Here is a 20,337-nt window from a genome sequence, read left to right on the forward strand (position 1 = left end):
TGGATTCGAACTTGGCACAACTATGTTTTCAGAAAGTGTTGTTAACCACCTGGCCAACGTCACCACCATTCTAATCTTGGATGTTGTTCTCAGAACGTTTTGGCCGAGGTAACTGAGATTTAATGATCAAGTGTTAACTATGCTGCACTTCCAACTTGCATTTAACCCCGGAAAATACAACACGCTGCTGTGAAGACTTGCTACTCCAGCATCCAACTCCAAATTGAATCAGTCTCTGGAGAATCCGGCTTTTTTATATTTAAAACGGAAGCATCTGGGGGGTGGGGGAGCGCCCTTTTCCCTTCCCTGCAACCTCTTTCCCTTCCCACAGAAGAGACGTTGCCAGCCTATCTCTGCTTTATCGCTATTTTCATGGCAAATGCTCGTCTGAGCTCCAATCTATGATCCCCCCCCTCGCCAAACTTTCATGAAAACACTTGTCTAGCTGAAACCACTATCAATAATTTCCCCCACTCTTTATCTGTGCTTAAACCTAAACGTAGATTCCATGACCAAAGCTTGTTAGAACTGCACACCTGTGGAACTGTTTCCCTGCTTTCCAGCTGACTACAATTTGGTCGTCTTCAAGTCCAATGTAAACAAATTCTTGAAGAGCTGTCCCCTTAAGTAATCCACTTTACCAAATTTCCACTACTAAAGATTACTATGGTATTGCCCCATTGACTACTGCAAACTCGCTAATCCTTATCCTCGAGTGGTCTCTGGGACTTAATAAGTGGTGATTCCTATGTAAATAAACAAAAAACAAAAAAAAAAAACTCTTATTTGCATATCAGATGACAAGATCACCAGCATTTAAAGAGAAACAGCAACCATTTGTTTTTCTTTTTCTACATTATTTTTGTTTGCACCGGACACTACAGGCTGCTGAGAGAACAGATTTGTACCAAATTTTTAAATCACAGTAATTACCAACTTTCTTTAAATGTATCTTGTAAAACCTGGAAATCTGTATAGAATTTAGAATGGAACATTTTATTTTACCCATGAGAGATAGTTTGCTTTCATTCAGTCACCCAGTTATGAATTACTTCAGACTTGTACCTGGTCAAGGTTGACAGAACGAAAGGAAATTTCTCTACTCTATCATGATTCTAATATGGGAGGTGCTCGACTGAGCTTCAATCTCTAGTTTTGTTAAATATTCTGTAAAATATTGCCGTTATCTGATTCCAGCATTTAATAAAAAAAAAAAAAGACAAAATTGGAAGTAAAAGTTTACGCAAAACCTATTAACAAAAAATGATCGTATTCGCTTCTATTTATATCGAAACATGAAAATAAAAACTGATCTAATCATAGGTTTCTATCTAAGAGCTCTTAGAATATTTATGCCCAAGCACTTAGGAAAAAAAGTGAAATACATCGAAACCCTTTTGAAATCCATACTCCCCTTCAACCTGTTCATATAAAATGCCAAAAGAAAAGTGTACTAAGGTCACACACACATATATATATATATATATATATATATATATATATATATACACACACACACACACACATATGTACGCGCGTGCGTTTTATGGGTTCTTATGCTGACACCTCTTAAATACAAACTTATGATTAAACCAGTTTTCATTCTAGTGCTTAATAGACTGGATCAGAAATTGAGAACGTCTACACATTTATTCACACAACATTAACAATTATCTCCCCTTGCAATCACTATGACTTGAATCTATCACAGGTTTGATAGGATTTGAGAAAATCTGATCGGCATACTTTCTTAGATATTTATGGGAAGGTGCAATATTTTGCTAATTTTTAGGACTTTTTCCAGCCCTCTGAAGGATGACAAATTAAATTTTTGCCATTGTGTAGTATAGTTAACAGCAAAAATTTTGAGGAAAAAAAATATACAAATAATTATTACCAAATGCAAGATTTTTTAGTAGTATGGTTAAGTTTGTAATTTTTTAATGATATATTTGTTTGAGTTGGTTTACTGTCTTCGGGTTTTGTCTACTTGCAAAATGTTTTTGGTTAGCGACAAGTTTATATTTACTTTTTAAAGGAAGCACATAGTATTTGGGTTTTGTACATTCTTATGTTGATGTTAGGATATTTTCTGGGATATTGCAGATATTGACGGTGTAAGACTCTAAGAAAAAGATCCTGACTGTCATGGACGTGCATCAGAAGGGATATGTCATTGAATTTCTGGCAAGTGCATTGAGAATGGTGGTGACCATGTAGAAAAATAAATTCTGTAGTACAAAAGATCTCGTTTTAATTGTACCACCCCCGTCTTCATAACTCTTCAACTTAAAAAAAAGGCTTTACTTTTGGAACAACCCTTTTATGACGAAGCACACTCTGGACGTTTATGCACAGCCATTGTTTATCGTTGGCAAAAGTGCATTGATAGTGGTGATTATGTAGAAAAATAAGTTCTGGAATACAAGACCTTTCGTTTTAATGGTACCACTCCCGTCTTTTTAGCTCTTCAATCTTTGGAAAAAAAAAAAAAAAAAATAGGTAGTTTTACTTTTGGAATGACCATCGTATTTTGGCTCTTTACAGCAAGTGGCTTCATGCCTTGTATGGAGTGATTTCATTTAAAGCAAAACAAAAAAGAACGATTTTTTTTTTTTTCAATCCCTACTGCTGCACAGTAAGGGCATTTTTCTAACTCCTAACTTTTATGACTCTAGTGCAAGGTTTCGGTGCTTCCAGCTTTAAATGGTTCAAATGAAAAAAAAAATTGATTCTTTTGTATTTTTAATAAGATGAACAAGTAATCGAAATAATCCCTTTTTAAATGTCTAATATGCTTAAGGGAGTTAAATAAAATGGCAATAGAATTATGGATTATCCTCTTAAAATATTAATCCTTTTCTCAACCGACCGCCAAAACCTCAAAATGATCGTTTCTATCTTCTGTCAAGATTATTTATTTTTATTCAACCGGCTTCATGATTCGTTTCAAGAATAAAATAGGAAGGGGATTAACTTTTTCAGTGTTTTCTTGTTTCAATTTTGAAGAGTCTTTCCTAGTTCAAAGTATCTTACTTAGATTAAAAAAAAGAAAATGAAGATGGAAGTTGCATTTGAGAAAGATAGAAATTGAAAATGGATTTTTTTTTTCACTTTTACTCAACAATGAAGTTTGGGGTTTGTATTACTGTACACATAGATTCGAAAAGGTTGTCAAAAAACAAATATATAACAAATAAATGTTATCGAAGGTAAGATAAGTTACTTTTCTACCAAATTGGATATATTTTTTGTTTTTATTCAATGCAACATGTTTATTCAGCTCGAAAAACATGCAGTGTTTAGCGATGTATTAGAAAATTCAAAATGGCGCCCGGCTCTTTCTTTAACACGGTAAGTTTGTGAAAAGGTGTTATAAATAATAAACTAGACAAAATACTATTAAAAAACCACCGAATATGTCAGTCTGTCACGGTAACATATATTGAGTGAATTTCTAACAGTATTTTGTCTAGTTTATTATTTATAACACCTTTCCCCGAACTTACCGTGTTAAAGAGAGTCGGGCGCCATTTTGAATTTCCACTACATCGGTAAACACTGTATGCTTTTCGAACTGAATAAACATGTGACATTGAATAAAAACACGAAAATTATATCCAGTTTGGTAGAAAAGTAACTTATCTTGCCTTTGATAACATTTATTTGTTATATATTTGTTTTTTGACAACTTTTCGAATCTGTGTGTACAGTAATACAAACCCGAAGTTTGTTCAAATTGTACTGTATTAGGATAAGATGAAAACTTTGGGGTTTGTATTACTGTACACAGATTCGAAAAAGTTGTCAAAAAACAAATATATAACAAATAAATGTTATCAAAGGCAAGATAAGTTACTTTTCTACCTAACTGGATATGTTTTCAGTGTTTTTATTTAATGTAACATGTTTATTTAGCTCGAAAAAACATACTGTGTTTACCGATATATTGGAAAATTCAAAATGGCACCCGACTCTTTCTTTAACACGGAAAGTTTGGGAAAAGGTGCTATAAATATAAAACTAGACATAATACTGTTAGAAACTCGCCCAATATATGTTACCGTGACATAGGTTGACATATATTCGGCGGGTTTTTAATAGTATTTTGTCTAGTTTATTATTTATAACACCTTTTCCCAAACTTACTGTGTTAAAGAGTAAGTCGGGCGCCATTTTTGAATTTTCCAATACATTACAATAAAAAATTGTTTCCATACCTTATTTTGACGTCTGAATATCAGAACTTCGATTGTGTTTAATTATCCCGCTTTTGAGTTTTGAAGTGTGAAATTCGGTGAATATGTTAAAATAATTAATTTAAGTTAAGCAAAACAAAAAAAAAATTTTTTTAATATTTATACGAAAAAAGCCATTTTAAAATCTTTGATAAATAAATTAACATTTTTTTTTTTTTTTTTAGCGAGCCGAATAATACATGACCATTATTAAACAGGGCATGCTTTGAAGAATCGATAAAAAAAAAAAAATCGATAAATATTGTGCCCTTTGTGTTAAAAATAGCATTTTTTCGATCCAGTTTGAAAACGTTTGCCGCCTTTCGACTACGGTGGACCAAACGCGTGAAATATTTTTTTTTTATTCTGCTTTAAATTTCCCCTCCCCCATTTTGGGGAGCCTGACCCCCACACACATACACATTAAAAACCAAACTCATACAAATGGTCACTCATCTGGTACTGGTCAGCCTCAGCGTTAATAATACATTGAAATTTTCGTTACTGAAAAATAAGTTTTTTTTGGCCTGTTTGGTCTTCCATAGTTTGCTTTTTATCGAATACAAACGTAAACAATGTCGATCTAAACTCTAGATCGACGCGAAGTAACTGGTTGCCTATATGAATAAGTGGAATTATTTGAAATCCAGGTACTTATATTATAATATTTTTGCATATTCTCATAGAAAATCATCCTAAATCTTAGTTAGACAACAAATAAATTATTTCAAAACCCTTTTTAAAAAAATATTTATGTACGTTTTTTGTGAAAGACAAAAAATGTCAATTAATTTTTTGGGAAAATTTAACATTTAAAATTTAATTAAAAATAGAAAAAGTTTTACATTCTGTTTTCTATATAATAAAATTCAGGGTTTTATCTTTCTGGAAAAAAAAGTTACTCAGAAATAATGGATTTTAATAAATGTAATTTCGTTTTAAAAAACAACAACTTGATTTTTCGGCCATATTGTTTATAATATTATTAATCGTTAAACTGTAAATCTTAAAACCTAACAAAATTATATCGAAGATTAATTATTAATTGCAGTTTGAAGAAGATAAGCAAAGGTTTTAAAAAATCATTAAAATCATTCTGTTTTCCATAGTTCGTATAGTTAACACAAATCTGACGTCACGGAAACATGCGGTTCATTTTTCACAATCGTTTCGCAGGCCTACTAATCTTGGATGTTTTTAGTTCATCCGATGCGACCTATGACCTTTAGCTACATCTTGTTGAACTCTGATATTTTACGGAAATAAAGGGCTAAAAAAGGGTTTTAAAAAAAAAGAAAAAAAGAATTTTTAATTTTTGACTTTCACGTGACTGTCATGAGGCTGCCATTATTTTCTAATTTAAGATTTGACCGTATTTTTTCTATTGAATTAAAAATGCTTTAAACAAAAAATGAAAATAACTAAAAACACAAACTCTTATCCAAGTAGGTAAAAAAGTAATTTATCTTGCCTTTGGTAACATTTGTTTATTTATTTTTAACTCTCTTGTCGGATATTGTTAAAAATGTAAAATTTTCCTTTTTCGTAAGGAAAAAAATTTGACAAAAGTTTTAATATAAAATAGCACTGTAAACATTTCTCGTACAGCCATTTTTTTTTTTTTTTTTTTTTTTTTTAATGGCGGCTGCATTCGTTTTTCTTCCTGAAAGCTGGAGCCATCTTGTTTTGTTTCTACGAAAAAAAAAAAAAAAAAAAAAAAAAAAAAATAGGGGCACACTTATGACAGCATTTGCTTCCTTCCTGTCTTAATATTTCGGATCTTGACTAATTTCCGGAATTATTTCAGCATCTTTCTATTTTTGAACCTTTTTGAAAAAAAAGGAAAGAGAAGGAAATTAGTGGTGGCTGGGGAGGGGGGGGGGTTATTTACAAAGTGACATTGCCATTTTGAAAGCAGTGTGAATGAAGAAAATATAACAAGAGAATCGTTCCATTATAAATTCTGAAGTTATCGCATCATGATTCCACACTTTGTATGAATCATATTCAGTTTAACGTCTGGCATGTGTTGGACGGCTTTTAGAAATTGACTTTCAAATGAACCTATCTCTGGCCAAGTCATTATTTATTCCTCTTTCTCTCAAATCCATTCTTATCACTGTCCATGTTTTCCTTGGCCTTCACTTGTGAACTGACCCTGCTACCTTAACTGTTCTACATCTACTAATCCAAGAATTCTCATCGATTCAATGTGACCATACCATCAAAGTCTTCTGTTCTGCACACACATATCTATACTGTCCAGTTTAATCTTCCTCTAAGGTCTTCAGATCTAAGTCTGTCTTTATGACTCTCATTACACATCCATCGTGATTCTCGTATCATTTCTCTCCATGCAACGCATATCCTCAACCCTTTCTGATCAGGTTTCACTCCCATGCATCACACTGTACACAAATGTGTAAATTACTCTTCATCATATACAGTTAAACGTCTGTTTTGCATGCTGGCATGTGTTGGACTGCTTTTAGAAGTTGACTTCTTAACTAACCTATCTCTGTACAGGTCTTTATTTATCCATCTTTCTCTTGAGTGTATCAGTATCACTTCTATCCTTTCCGTGAGCTTCGCTTCAACTGTTCTACGTCTACTAACCCAAGAACTTTCCTCCCATTTTTTTTTTTTTTTTTTTTTTTTTTTTCAACGTAACCAACTCAACGAAGTCTCCTCTTCTGCACACATATCCCTATGCTATCCCAATTTTTTTTCTTCCTCTGGGGTCTTCAGATCTAGGCCTGTTTATAAGACTCGTATAATTTTCATATCTCTTCCTATGCAACACCTATCCTCAACCCTTACTGGCCAAGATTCACTTCCACATATTTCCACACCGTGTACATATCCTGATATACTCTTCCCTTGGTCAACACTGATAATAGCATTTCCTCAAACTTGCTCTATCCACTCCTTGCAATCATATCAACATCATTTATTCAACTGTATGATGGTACAACTTTTATTAACCTTACATTTATCATCTTAGTAATGGCGCTAAAAAAACATCGGTAAAAATTAAAATAGTACAAGTAAAAAGCTAATATTTTTGGATGAGTCCAAATCATTTTGTCTTAACACTTTACTGCAGTTTCATAGTCTATCCAATTTTTGGAAATGTTTTAATGTTTCTAAACTGTTATAGATCTAGATACAAATTTAAACTTTAAATCGAACTTTGTAAGTTTAGAAAGCCAATACCATTAGACTAAGAGGGGTGTATATTAGAATAAGACGAAGATTAATAACTTTGCATTTGAATTATTCCAACTATTAATATCATCTTAGATGGGTTTTTTTTTACTTCATCCGATGCAACCTCTGCCCTTTAGCTGCATCTTGTTGAACTCTGAAATTTTGCTGAAATAAAATCAACCAAGTTTCAGCGATGTTAAGCCATCGTCATAAATAGAATAATTTTTTTTTTTTTTTTTTTTTTTTTTTTTTTCCCCTCATGGCATGTTATTAGAATGGTCTTCGACTGCGACTTTTTTTTTTTTTTTTTTTTCAAATGTTCAGAAGCTGGAAGGACGCGTGGCTTACGTGAAATGAATTAGTGATTTTTTTTTTTCTTATTTTTTTTTCTTTTGGATGTAAACGTGAGCCTGAATTTAAAATTAAATTTCTTTCCTCCTAATTTAAAACACTTGAAAATATTGCAGTTCAAGATCACATGAATTTTACTTTTCTAGTGACAACATACAGCAAGAAAAAAAATTGATTTATTCCCAATGATGAGGTTATATTTTCTGAAACTTAGCCGATTTTAAACAAATGAAGGTTTGTTAATTTCTCAAAATTCTATGTTGTACTGGTTTTCTAAAGTTAAGGATTTAGATTCAAACGCTTACATCGAGGAGGAAAAAAACTTTACTAATCTAAGGTGTGGCACCAATCTCAATTTTTAATTCGTATTCAAATGTATAATACCGGTCAGGGACAGTTTAAAATACTTGCAGAGATTAGATAGACCATGAAACTGCAGTAAAGTGGTAAAAAGACTCCCATTCATTATTTGTCATATCATGAGCTCTAAATATTTTCAAATATTGAGTCTCCTTTTTCCAATATTTATTGGTCCCCTGATTTTTCGGAGAGGGATCTATGTTTTTAGGGGCTCAAGAGGTCAAAAGTGCCCCAAAATAGTAAAAAATGACACGTTTTGACCCATAATTTTTTATCCATCCATTAGATTTTTCTGAAACTTGGTGAAAATGTGGAGCTCATTGTTCTTAATATAAATCCAGCATGGGTGACCCTGGCAAAATTCTGGTTTGCGTCTCCGGGAACTTTTAGTGCTAAAAACGCCCTTTTTTGTGGCCCTTTTTCATATTTCTCAACAAAAACTTGATATGTCTGACTATATAGTTGATATTCATGGTGGTCAACTCAAATATACATGTGTTAAGGCCTGAAACTGCACCGTTATCCATTTTACACTGGGATTCGGCGTCTCTAGGGGCCCAAACAGGTAAAAAATGCCCCCAAAATGGCCCAAAAATGACACTTTCCCCCCCCCCATAGCGTTTGATCCATCCATTAGATTTTCCTGAAACTTTGCCAAAATGTGGAGGCCGTTGTTCTTAATATAAATTTAGTACTCAAAAACTTGATATGTATGTCCATATAGTGGTTTTCCATGGTGCTGAATTCAAATATACATGTCTTAAGGCATGAAACTGCACCGTTTGTCCATTTTCACTGGGATTCGACATTCCCAGGGCTCAAAAGGGGTCACAAATGCCCCAAAATTGCAAAAAAAAGAAAATGACACTTTTTACCCCATAACTTTTGCTCCATCCATTAGATTTTTCTGAAACTTTGACGAAAATGTGAAGGCAGCGTTGGCCCTTTGCACTTCTCACATTCATCATTTCTTCACTATTTTTTTGTGGCATCATCTCACATGCAGCAGCAGAGAGGAACCACACATGAGCAGCTTGTTGTATTTGCCCTCCTCCCACTCTATAAATTACTTCCTTTGTTTTCCATTCAAAATTTTAAACTGCCAAATAAAATACTTCCGTTCCCTTCTGGATGGTCACCAGAAATCAATTTCTTTTTATATGACTAGAGATGTAAGACGAAATCTTGTGATGTCACAGTGAAGTAGGAGAAAGTGGCAGTCAGTTTTTTTTTTTTTTTTTTCAGTGAGAAACCTGAGGGAGATGAGTTTTGAACTTAAATCTTCCCTGGGAAAGGGAAATGGAATAATAGTGGTCGATTGCCGTCCTGGTCAGATTAATATAGCGTCAATAATTCTATGAGCCGTAAGAAACATGTACCGTTGATAAGATTTTTTGCTTGTTCAAGTTCGTGCATTTTTATGAATGGAATGTAAGGGTTCTGGTCTACTAAATGGGGGTGCCTGTCCTGTTGTGACAGGACATAGATGAACAAAGATAACACCCGAGAAAGAGTGAATTCCTGAATTTTGGTGAATTTCTGTAATTCAGGAAAAACAATTCTTTTTTTTTTTTTTATGAAACTCTGGTACAGACCCTAATGTGTCAGCTTGTGGGATAGGACCCTTATCTTCGAGTGGAATCCAGGCCTTGAAAAGTGGTGGCTCCTATGAAAAAAAAAAAAATGGGTATTTAGAAAAATTTTAAATATTCCATGTATTACAGAGATCAGGACAACGTTAAAACCGATTAATAATTCAACATATTCACAAAGTGGCACATCACCTCATACAAAACAATAGAATAGGAAGTAGAAGCCAGCCAAACTTTTGTCTGAATGAAGTTTGACCATTGGTTAATGGAAACTTCAACTCGTGGGTGACAATAAAAATGAGTCTGATGGTTAGCTAGCTAAAGACCATATGGATATATAAACATACCAGGTAACACAAATTCCATCCATTTTAGCCTGACGATTCCTTACAGGGGATGAAATGCAGAAGATTCTGTATAGTTTAATTGTCATATTTTCATAACTTATATATATACTAGCCTGGGTTCCTGGCGTTGCCTGTGTGTTTAGAGGTGTGTTGAGCAAAAAAAAAAAAAAAAAAAAGTGGTAGTAGGCAGGCAGGCTCTAACCCGTACCATGAAGGAGGAAAAGAATATGAAAAAGAAAAGTGATGTCTTGCATCCATCGCCAAACCAGAAGTGACAAAGGTTTTAATTAAGAGGTTGACTTTTGAAAATATTGGCCGGGGAAAAGTGCCGAGTTGAGGGTGAAGGAATTAATGTTTTCAAGCAATTTTTTTTCGATAACTGCCGTCCGGAGGGTCGAGCTTCAAAACGATACCAATCGTGGGAAAATCTGTTGCCTCTGTCGAAAGTTTTAGGCAGACATACATACATTTAAACAGACAGGTGAGATTTATATTATAGATGGACCCTCCCGTCGACTTTTGATGTATGAGGTTCATACAACTAAGTTGTCCGAAATCCACACATGATTTTGGAATCGCTGCTAAACTCGGTCGGTGCAAATGATTGCCACAGAGCAGACAGTAGACCTCTGGTTTTACATCAATTTCTTTATTCCTAGATGCATATCTTAGACTCAGAATGCATCTCTCAGTGGTTTTAAACATGCCTCCAGATACTAACCTGGAAATTTCTATGTTCCGACGCAATACATACAGCGTCTAATATTCCCAAATGGTCACCCATCGGGTACTGACCGAACTCATTGTTGCTAACAAGAACCAGTGTCAGTGTGATTGTTATATACACCATAACCTACCATGGCAAACCATTAACCACATTACATACCATTTGTATCCACTATGTGATATCCACAATTTTCTTCCTTTATCATATTAATTACTGTAGTTCGCCTATCTCCCTCTCTCCACATTTTCAATGTTTTACCCTTTCCCTCTCTTACCCTGTTTATTTCGCTCCTAATGTATTTCTCACTAAACGTCACATTTCTAATATGTTACCTAGCACCTTGTCTCCTCTTCTGAGGAGAATCATTTAGCTTCGAAATACCTAGGTGTAATGTGCATCCAGGAGACAAGCGCCCGCGTGTTTGTGTGTTGTGTGGGTGCGTAAGAGAGACGGACAAAAAGGAAAGACTTACCTCGGGGCCGGCTCGGCGTCGCCGACCAAAAATAGAGAAAGAAAGATCAAGATGGCGGCCGCCGTCTTTTGTAAAGGATGATATCTCGCAAAGTCACATGAATTCTCGCAATATGCAAATTTAGCCGGCCTGCAACTGCCATAAAAGCGGGTGATTGAAAGACGTTGGGAGGGCGATGATTGACTTGATCGGGAATCGTGTTGCTGTTGCTTCTCGTGCCATGTGGGTGTGAGCATATCTTACCGTTGTTGGGACCGTTCTGAGTAACCGATTGTTGGGTTCGTTCTGAGTAACCGTTCGCGTCCGTCTAGGTACCTAGCTAGTTGGATTCCGTGCAGAACCGGTGTTTACTGGTTATTGAATTGCTTTACGTTGCTGCAACATTATACATCTACAGAGGGCGCAGTACTTTTAAAGGATTTTCCTTACACATTTTCTACACTAGGTATAAAGGGTATATTTATTCTACATTAGGATATGCTGTCATTCCTTTATTCTTCCTCTTTTATAAGCTACTCAATTGTTAAGCGTTGCATTATCCCTATAAGTCTCCTTTAAAAGAATTTCTCTACTTCTCTTTGCCCCCTCCACATATATGGGAGAGCCAAAAAAATATAAAAATAATTTAAACAATGACAGTTTATAAGCACATAATAGAACATGGATTACTTCCCCTGAACAGAAAGCCTGTAGACAAGTTAAAAATGAATTACCTCCCTTGAACATAACTGAATGAATTAATTAATCTTTGACCGTTTTAATTTAAAATACATAAGAGAATTATTTCCCCTGAACATTTAACGACATTAATCTTTGAGCGTTTGGATTTAAATCTAAATAAAACAGCCATTTTGCAATTTACATCCTAGAGAGAGGATTCATTTTTCCACTAACGATGGGTTATTACCCGAAAGGACCTTTGGAATTAAATACCACCCACAGTTAAAATTCAGGTAGATAAATAAATATATTATTAAAAAAATTATATATATAATAAATAAAAAAGAAAAAAAATGTATTTATTCATATATTAATTTATCTTCACACAATGACTGTACATTCCTGCATTGTTCTAGCCTTCTAAAAATACCATATATATATATATATATATAGGGTGACCCCCCCCCCCAAAAAAAAGAAAAGCTAAATGGAGGCCATCTAGAACATATGTTGTAGAACGGAGAAAAAAAAGGCTAAAGACCGTAGTGTTTTGATGTGATCTTTTGAATATAATAAACTAGTTATGACCAAAGTTTCATTTCATTCGGACAAAACACTAAGAAACGGGGCCTAATTAGAGTTGGGGCCCGGTTTTTTTAGGGGGGGGGATTACCCTGTATTATATTTTGGGTACAATATAATAATAACCGATGAAGAATTGACTCTATAATAATAATAAATACGAAATCTGCATATACAGGGTGACCAAAAAAACAAAAAAAAAAAAACCCCGGCCCCAACTCTAATTAGGCCTCGTTTCTTAGTGTTTTGTCCGAATGAAATGAAACTTTGGTCATAACTAGTTTATTATATTCAAAACATCACATTGGCCTTTTTTTCTCCGTTCTACAACATATGTTCTAGATGGCCTCCATTTAGCTTTTCTTTTTTTTTGGGGGGGGGGGGTCACCCTATATATATATATATATATATATATATATATATATATACACACACAAACACAAAGACGTGTGTGATTGCACTCGAATGTCTCTTTCCTGTCCAGTAATTCTGTCGTTTCCCGTTTCATTTCCTTACTTCCTTTTTAGTAAACATTGCAGAAAGCGAATTTCTTATTTCTAAAACTTTTAAACTATTTTAATCCGGTTTCAAACACCTACATATTTATATACCTTCTTACGCACGCACACGTGCACATACTTTAATCCTCATACGCACGGATATTTGCACACATACACGCGCATAAAATCTACACAAGTGCACGCTTTTGCGATTCCATCGATGTGGACGCCAGCGTATAATCCTGTTTTTTTTTTGTTCCCCCTCCCTCTCTTCCGATGTTTGTCATTTTCAGTATCCTTGATCCGTTTCCCTTGACTACACTTAGTGTCTGGATTTTTCACTTTCCATACATCGCATCCTTTTCAACCCAACCTTGGTTCTTGTTGTCTGGAAGAGACGGAACTTTAAAAATAAATAAATCGTTTGCGCTCTTCATCCTGGAAAGCGCTTTCCTATCATTCCAACGTTCAACGTTAGATTGGTCGCATTGTTTCCGTACTCTTATGGCATATGGTAAGCTTGGCTTATTTTGAATGCAATTAACATGCACATTTATGTAATATTTTGTTAAAATTAACCTAGTTTTTGCTACTCAATATTTTCTAGTAACCTGTTGGACTTTCACAAACTAAACTACACTCGACTAACTACAACCACTATCAATAATTCATCCCACTCTCTATCTGTACCTAAATCTAAACACAGATTTCATGAACAAAGCTTGGTTCCTAGAACTGCCCACATGTGGAACACTGTTCCGCTGGCTTGCTTCCAGCCGACTATAATATCGTAGCTTTCAAGTCTAATGTAAACAAGTTCTTCTTGAACCATCTTCTTAATCACATTCTACCCAACTTATACCATTTAACGATTACTAAACTACCACTTTACATTAACCCTTATTTTCGAGTGGCCTTACTTTCATTGCCTTTTTTAATGGGTATTTGTTGACTATTTGTTGGTTTCTTTCACGCATTTTTTTTCTTTTGGAAATTCTTGACAATCGTTAATTTACAATTTAATCAATTTACAACTTGTCTGTTTTTTCGCCTTCTGATTGAATAACCGCTACAGCTTTCGAATCTTTATGTAAACAGTCGAAAAGGTTATACCAGTACTGAGATAATCATCTTTATAGATTAAAAAAAAAACATTTGATGTTTCCAATATTTCTTATATATATATTGAGGGAGGTGGTGTTTGATCAACACTGCTGGGGAGCTATGATTTAATATACTGTGTTCTTTTTAAATCCCCGAAACAGTTTCATTATAAACAGCTGATGATCCCTTTAAAAACATTGTTATTATTGTTTGTTCATGTAAGTAAAACTATCCAGCGATGCAGGAAATTGATTGGCTTACTGACAAAATAATTTTCCAACGGATGACATTTTTAAAAAATAGTTTGAAAGGTTTTAAAGAAACTTCCAAGACGTGTGTGTGTGTGTGATATGTAAGTAGTAAAATTGTACATCTAGAAATAAAATAAGTTTTAGGCTCCTAAAACTGTCCACAAGGACCCATGGCACAATGGCCAGAGTATTTGATTAAATTCAGTTGTAAAAGTTAAACTTCTGGAGGCTGAAAGTTCAGTCTACTGATATGTCTGACGGAACAAGAGCATGCAACCTCTGTGGATTAGATAAAGAGTTCAATACAAAATTTTGTGCCAATTCTTGAGTTCGAGATTCATGAAACGTTGTCAAAATAACACTCAAGATGAGAACATTAGTCCAAAGAATCCTAATAACAGGAATAATCAGTCCTCATCTCAAAAACTCAGAAACATTGTATATACAACTAAGTAATCAAAAAGTAAATATTTAACAAAGCAAAACTTGTCAAAATAAAAAAGCTCAACACGATTAAGAGGAGCAAACAATGTTAAATGAAAGATGAGGAATAAAAGTTATAACTTTTATATCATCAGAACTAAAAAGTTAAAGGGAAAATTAAGAAAAAACTCTTTATGCGATGGCATTTCGAAGCTAAATGCTTCTCATCAGAAGAGAAGGGCAGGAAATATACAAAATGCGAATATAAAAAAAAACTGGCTTAATGACATTTAGACATGAAATGAGAATGAAGAAATAGGATAAAATGGTAAATAATTAATCTGTTAACATAGGACCGTCAACACTGGCATGGTGTGAAACCTTCGTTTATGAACTACCTAATATTTCTGAATTTTATCTTTCAGGACTGATTTTTGAATTCAAACTATTTAATGATGCAATTATTTTAACTGCTCATCTACAGAACATAATATCATGGGTTTGTTTCTTTGCTGGCTACAACAGTTGTTTTCAAGTCCAGTATATTTCATCCATCGTTTCCAATCCTGTTTTAGTATTGTTCATCATTCAATTGGCAATACCATTGACTTTTCTTCTCGAGTCGTCCTTGGGCACCTTAAACTATATCCAGTGGTGAGGCCCCAGCTTGTGGGCTTTGGGGAGTGTGGAGCCACCCTTTAATTGCCATTGCTCCCAGGTCCACTCTGACCCGGAGTGGTAGTACCTGTTAGGGTCCCAACTATGGGTTAAATAGAAACTGACTTGCAAAAAACAAATATATTCTATTAAAAAATATTTTTCTTTAAAATCACCAGATTCGGCATTAAATAACCTGAAAAGGGTTGACATGCCGTAAAACAAAAACAACCAACCAATCGTCCTTCGGCCTCGATAGATAGTGAGTTGTTAGCATGAAAACGAAACTAAACAAATGAAATGAACATAGCAATGACCTGTTCAGGGACGACTAATATATATATATATATATATATATATATATATATATATATATATATAAGATGATTGATAATTTATAATTAAAAATAAAAAATCGGTTTCATGAGGAAGAACAAACAAATCAATAAATTGTACGATCGTTTCGGAAACGATGTTTTTATTGAGATAGACAATAAGTCTTGGACAATAATTTTATCATATAATATTTTGAAACAAAGTCTCCTCATCAGCAAAAATATTGGGTGGGGTTATTATGTCTGTATTGCAACGAGCACTGTTTTATTTTAATTGTATTAATTTACTAATATATTAAAATATACTCTGCTCTTCGAACTGTTGTTTTAATCCCCTTTATATATATATATATATATATATATATATATATATATATAAACTACTTAATTTACTCACATAAAATTAATATACAAAAGTATAGATTTATGCGTAAACTTAAAGTATTTACTTCAAAAGTGCTCAATACGTAGGTAGAGCTAGTTAGTAAGTTATGAAATATATATGGCGATTAAGCTACACTGAATATTCCGCGTTTCATCCACTCTAGGACTCTTCAGGCTTATGTGCAAATTCTGTGGTTGTTTATCGTTTTATATGCTCCTCTTCTATTGAGATTTTAGTTAGCCAATCAGCTTTCTAGTATCCACCTCGCCCTTCCTATCAGCCAATGAGCATGCATTTATCGGACAAAGGCCTATTTGGCCTCTGGTTGACCAGTTCCTTTGTGTGTGCTCTATTTAGTTTCTTGATCTGTTTTCAACTAGGTTAGTGTTTTTTTTGTTTTTTTTTTAATGTTAGTTTATATATAAATATATATGTGTACATACATATATGCACATATATATACATACATATGTGTGATCGTTTATGTATATTCATGTTTATTTAATTTATTTATTTGTTTATTTTCTATTGTTTTTGTTAGTTTTAAAACTATTTTGTATTGCTATCCTAGAGTAAATTTTATCTTGTGAACACAGTTGTTTGCTATTTCTCTTCTACAGTTTAATAGATGTTGGGGTTCTTTAAAGTACAGGATAGCAAATTTTTCATGAAGGCATAATCTACATGGGTCGTCTAGGTCCCTACACATGGTAGCTTGTCTTATTATTTTCCATTCGACTACCGGCGAATGTCCGCTTTCCTTGAGTTCCCAGTATTTATTCGCTAACGTTGTTTTCATACGGTGTTTTTTATTGTTGAATGTACTTTTGTGGTCATAGTATATCGGGTTTTGAAATCTAAGGAAGTCATACCTACGTAATATTTCTTCGGGTTTTCTTTCGCAAATATTGTGGTCTGGTAAACTACGCTTTTGGTTAGACATTTATTTTGAAGTGGGCAAAGTGTGCGATGTCTACAGTTGCATTTATCTTGTTCGTTATTAGTATTTTTATTTATGGTATGGTTGTTCTTGTCCGGGTTTGGTTTATTATTATTTTCTGGTAGTGTTAGTTTTATTTTTGTCATGGTGTCTACTTTTTTTATTGTTTATTTTGTTGTTGTTTACATTGTTTTTATTTAATATTTTGTTATGTGCGTTAATTATCATCTCTAAATTTTCGCAACAACTGTAGAATAACTTTAAGGTATTTTTATTGAAAATTTTGTGTAAGGGGTTGGTTGCGGGGAAAGTGTTTTTCAATAAGATCTAGAAATTTCTTGCCAAGTTTTGTTTTTAACATTTGATTGTATGGGGCCGTATACTAAATTATAGTTCTTTTTCTTCTATTTTTAATTTTATTATAGTTATTGGTGTTTTGTTGCTTATATTTGATATCGATATTTTTGTATCCACTATTTTTTAGGGCTGTTTTGTAGATATTGGTTGACCTGTTAAATGCATTTTCATCACTTGAGTTATTACTGAGTCTACTTACGATCGAATTAAGAATCTGTTTTATAATTGATGGTGGGTGATTGGACTTAGGGTTTACATATATTGGAGTAGCGTTATCTTTTAAGTAGGGTTCATGTGTTTTTATCTAAATTTAACGTGACGTCCAGGAAGTTTGTTATTTTTGTTAGCTGATACGTCTGCTTTTAGGCCTAATTTTTTCATTTCCTTGTGTATGATTTTCTTAAAGTTATCTCCCTTGACTTTGTTGGAGTTTTTTTTATTATAGCTAGTCAGTCATCTCTATATAGGCCGATATCCGTAGTATCAAATATGCTTGTTAGGGTATATAGAAAGAATAATCCCACAAGATCTGATGCCTCTGCAGAATCCCTGGCACCCATCGCCAAATTAAACAAATTTTTCATTTTAGTTCTTATCCATTGGTTATTGTTATTTATTAGAACTGATTTTCTACATTTTTTAATGATGTTGATTTCTTCCGAGGATATATCAGTGTATGCCTCAGCAAATTCTAGGGCAATGTTAAAAAGTTCTTCGGATATCGAGGGATAAAAGTCTATGATGTCAAACTGTATAAACGTACATTTATCTTTGTTTTCTATATTTTTAAACCAGGTGATTGCTTCGGCAGTATTTGCCCACTGGTTTAATTCTAGGTCTTATTTGATTTGTTTGTTTACTCTAGAAAGTATTGTTTTGCTAATTCTACCTATTTCTGGTTTAGTTGGGTTTATCAGGCGGGTGCTGGGATTATTATTAAAGTCCCATTTGTGGTCTTTAAGCAGAATGTATGCCTCTCTAGGTTTCAATTTGCCAACTTTATCGCTAATTTTTAATTTATCGGTAATTTGTTTACTTTCAGTATTTATTATATCTATGTAGTCGCATTTGTTTGTGTCTAGTTTTTTGTAGTTTTTTGTAATGTTTTCTGTGATTAGTTTGTTATATTCTTGCTTATCTATTTTATAAAAGGTTCTAGTTTTATCTGCTTTACAAAGATTTTATTAGAGTTGTTTATGTTTCTAACGATTTTGTGTAGTTTCCGTTGGAAATTGTTAGGTTGATTGTGGAATTCTAAGTTTTTAATTACGTTTAAAAGGTCATTTTCAAAGTTTATCAAAAGGTCTACTGTTTTCGCATTTTTAAGGGTTTTGAAACCATAGGATTCTTTTTTGTTTACGTTTTCATTCTTTAGGAAGAAATTTGCTTGCTATCACATTCGGCGTATTAGTTTAAAATAGTTAATAAATATTAGTTTAAAATTTGAATAAACATGAATATACATAAACGATCATACATATATGTATGTATGTATATATATGTATGTACACATATATATATTTATATATAAACTAACATAAAAAACACTAACCTAGTTTTAAAACAGATCAAGAAACTAAATAGAGCACACACAAAGTAACAGGTCAACCAGAGGCCAAATAGGCCTTTGTCCGATAAATGCATGCTCATTGGCTGATAGGAAGGGCGAGGTGGATACTAGAAAGCCGATTGGCTAACTAAAATCTCAATAGAATAGGAGCATATAAAAACGATAAACAACCACAGAATTCGCACATAAGCCTGAAGAGTCCTAGAGTGGATGAAATGCGGAATATTCAGTGTAGCTTAATCACCATATGTATTTTATAAATTACTAATATATATATATAATATATATATATATATATATATATATATATAAAGCGAAAATATGTGTGTGTGTATGTATGTACGCTTTTCCTTGATGTCCACGAAAGGCTTCTTTCAAAGAAGCGCTTGCTCGCTTCACAACTTAAAACTTTTTATATCATCTATAAATTGTAATATCTCAGAGTTACCCACGGAGCTCGCCTGTCTATTTAATTTTATTGACTTTCAAACGTTAATTATTCCACATTTCCCGCAGCATCGGCACGCGTTACATTCGGTTTTCTGTATAAAAAAAGCGAAACTCGACTCTAATCACAGGCTGAAAGCCAGTTGTCTCAAGAGAGCTAAAGTAACGTTTGTTCAATGTCGATTTCGTCATATCGGACTGTAGCTTTCATTTCGCTCCTCCTAATAAACAGGGAGCGGGTTTTTAAAAACAAACAAACCGATTTATTCAAAACTGTCCCGCACAAAATAACTGCTGAATACCTATCGCCGTCACGTCAATCAAAAACGCGCACCTGTTTTTTTAAAAACACTTTACTATTTTCCAACTGCGCGTCGTCAACGCTTCGGGTTTTTTTCACATACCCTGAAAAACACCCGGGCAACGCCGGGTACCCCTCGCTAGTATATAATAAAATGTAATGCATGCAATTTACATAATATACCATATGTATATTGTATTACACCGTGAAAAATGTATACAAAACGAATGATGTACACGAAGCTAAAAAAGTACAAGTGTTTTGTGCTTAATGATTTCAGGTTTGTTCTAACCACCTCCAGATTCTCGCCAAGAATGAACAACAGTAAAACTTTTTTCACAATACGTTTAAGATACATACGCTAATAACAATGAAATGATGTATATTTATATCTCTACAGTTATATAGATGCAACTTTGTGTGAGTGAGTTCCTCCGAAACGGCCGAACAGATATTCTTTAAAATTCACAGAATTTTAGTGTATAAGTTTGGGAGTGATCTTAGTTAAGTCTTGTCTAAGAATAACGC

At 33.6% G+C, this 20,337-nt stretch overlaps 1 protein-coding gene across 2 annotated transcripts in view; it reads left to right on the forward strand.

The window, feature by feature from the left end:
• LOC145252780 (uncharacterized) overlaps positions 1 to 20,337 on the forward strand; it is a 190,717-nt gene that overhangs the window by 78,356 nt on the left and 92,024 nt on the right. The window contains exon 1 of one of the 2 annotated variants that reach the window (XM_080112711.1): positions 13,245 to 13,553. The exons of the other annotated variant lie outside the window; for it this stretch is intronic. Within the exon in view, the coding sequence (XP_079968837.1) occupies positions 13,316 to 13,553 (238 nt within the window). The 5' untranslated portion in view covers positions 13,245 to 13,315. Of the gene's footprint in view, positions 1 to 13,244; positions 13,554 to 20,337 lie in introns of those variants that run through there. 2 annotated transcript variants of the gene reach the window in all.

Source organism: Euprymna scolopes, chromosome 29, assembly GCF_053919585.1.
Source record: "Euprymna scolopes isolate OS-2025 chromosome 29, ASM5391958v1, whole genome shotgun sequence".
Taxonomy (NCBI): domain Eukaryota; kingdom Metazoa; phylum Mollusca; class Cephalopoda; order Sepiida; family Sepiolidae; genus Euprymna; species Euprymna scolopes.